This window comes from Branchiostoma floridae, chromosome 17 (genome assembly GCF_000003815.2).
Source record: "Branchiostoma floridae strain S238N-H82 chromosome 17, Bfl_VNyyK, whole genome shotgun sequence".
NCBI classification, from domain to species: Eukaryota; Metazoa; Chordata; class Leptocardii; order Amphioxiformes; family Branchiostomatidae; genus Branchiostoma; species Branchiostoma floridae.
Window position 1 is genome coordinate 2,762,020 of NC_049995.1, and position 1,243 is coordinate 2,763,262.

Consider the following 1,243-nt stretch of genomic DNA (forward strand, 5'->3'; position numbering starts at 1 on the left):
CAGTGCATACTTGATATCACTTGAGGAAGGTATATTTCCTTACAGGTACCGGTAACCCTACACGGCAGTGCCGAGGGTTGGTGAGACAGTTGCTGGGGCTGAACGACACGTGTTACACGGAGCCGTGCAGCATCGTGGGGGAGTACCAGCCGCCTGTGGGGGACACCGTGTTCTACGCTACGGCAGCCTACTACTACGTCTCGCAAGTAGGCGGTGGCGTGGGTGCGGTTCCCAAAAACGGTACGCAATTATAAACAATGCTCAATCGGTAAAGTTCCGAAGTCAAACACAACCAATGTACGTAGTTCTCAGTTCCAACGTTTTGATGTCTATCAGACACCATCATCAAGGTTAGAATGGCTGGATCTGCTTCTCGCTAATACTTGTAGCCGATGTAGGTGGCGCTGCAGCAGCGAGAATGCTGTCCCAAACGTGGCTCAGTTTGTATCCCTCCTCATCTTTGTTCGTGACCAGAGCTGACTTTCAATCACAAAAATGCCCTTCTAGAACAATACAAGTAAAAATCCTAACTGTGTGGACCTATGATTAACACTCGTCTGCAAGACAACAGTACCTCTGACATTATGAACGCTGGATAACAGTCTTGTATGGGCGCTAAACAACAGTCTAGACTAGTCTAAACCTACTACGATATAAACACTGGGTAGCAGTCCTGTATGGAATAATGATAAAATTAACACTGAACTGGACAAGTACTTCAATTAAATGATTAATAGATACATTTAGCTTCATGTTTACTTCTTATAATCAATCATGTAGGTGGGTTCACGAGCGTTAACAACATCCAAGCCAAGACCGACGACTACTGCGCACTGTCCTACGCGCAGTCCATCAACCAAACAGGGGAGTACGGTTACACCAGGTGCGTCGCCGGGCACTACCTCGCAGCGTTGCTAGGCGACGGATACAAGACTGACGTAAGCGCAGCCGATAAAGTCTACATCACTGAGGAAATTAACGGTGTAGAGATTGGTAAGAAGCACTTTTAAAATGTGGATTTCCTGTCTCTATATCTATCTGATTATATACTTATTCATCCCTTAAGAGCTCTACACATCAATCAAACTTGACGGTCAAGTGTACTAGGAGTACGACTGTTACTTTTACCCTGAGATTTGCTATGTCTGTCTGTCTGTCTGTCTGTCTGTTCAGTTCAGTTCAGTTCAGTTTATTTATTTAGCCAGGAAAATATATCGCCTACTGGCGTTTTTCAATGTCTCCC

General features: G+C 45.3%; 1 protein-coding gene across 2 annotated transcripts in view; it reads left to right on the forward strand.

The window, feature by feature from the left end:
- Positions 1 to 1,243, forward strand: part of LOC118404828 (ectonucleoside triphosphate diphosphohydrolase 1-like) — an 8,091-nt gene that overhangs the window by 5,750 nt on the left and 1,098 nt on the right. For both annotated transcript variants that reach the window (XM_035804188.1, XM_035804189.1), the window contains exons 7-8: positions 46 to 240; positions 781 to 993. In XM_035804188.1, the coding sequence (XP_035660081.1) occupies positions 46 to 240; positions 781 to 993 (408 nt within the window). The remainder of the gene's footprint in view (positions 1 to 45; positions 241 to 780; positions 994 to 1,243) is intronic.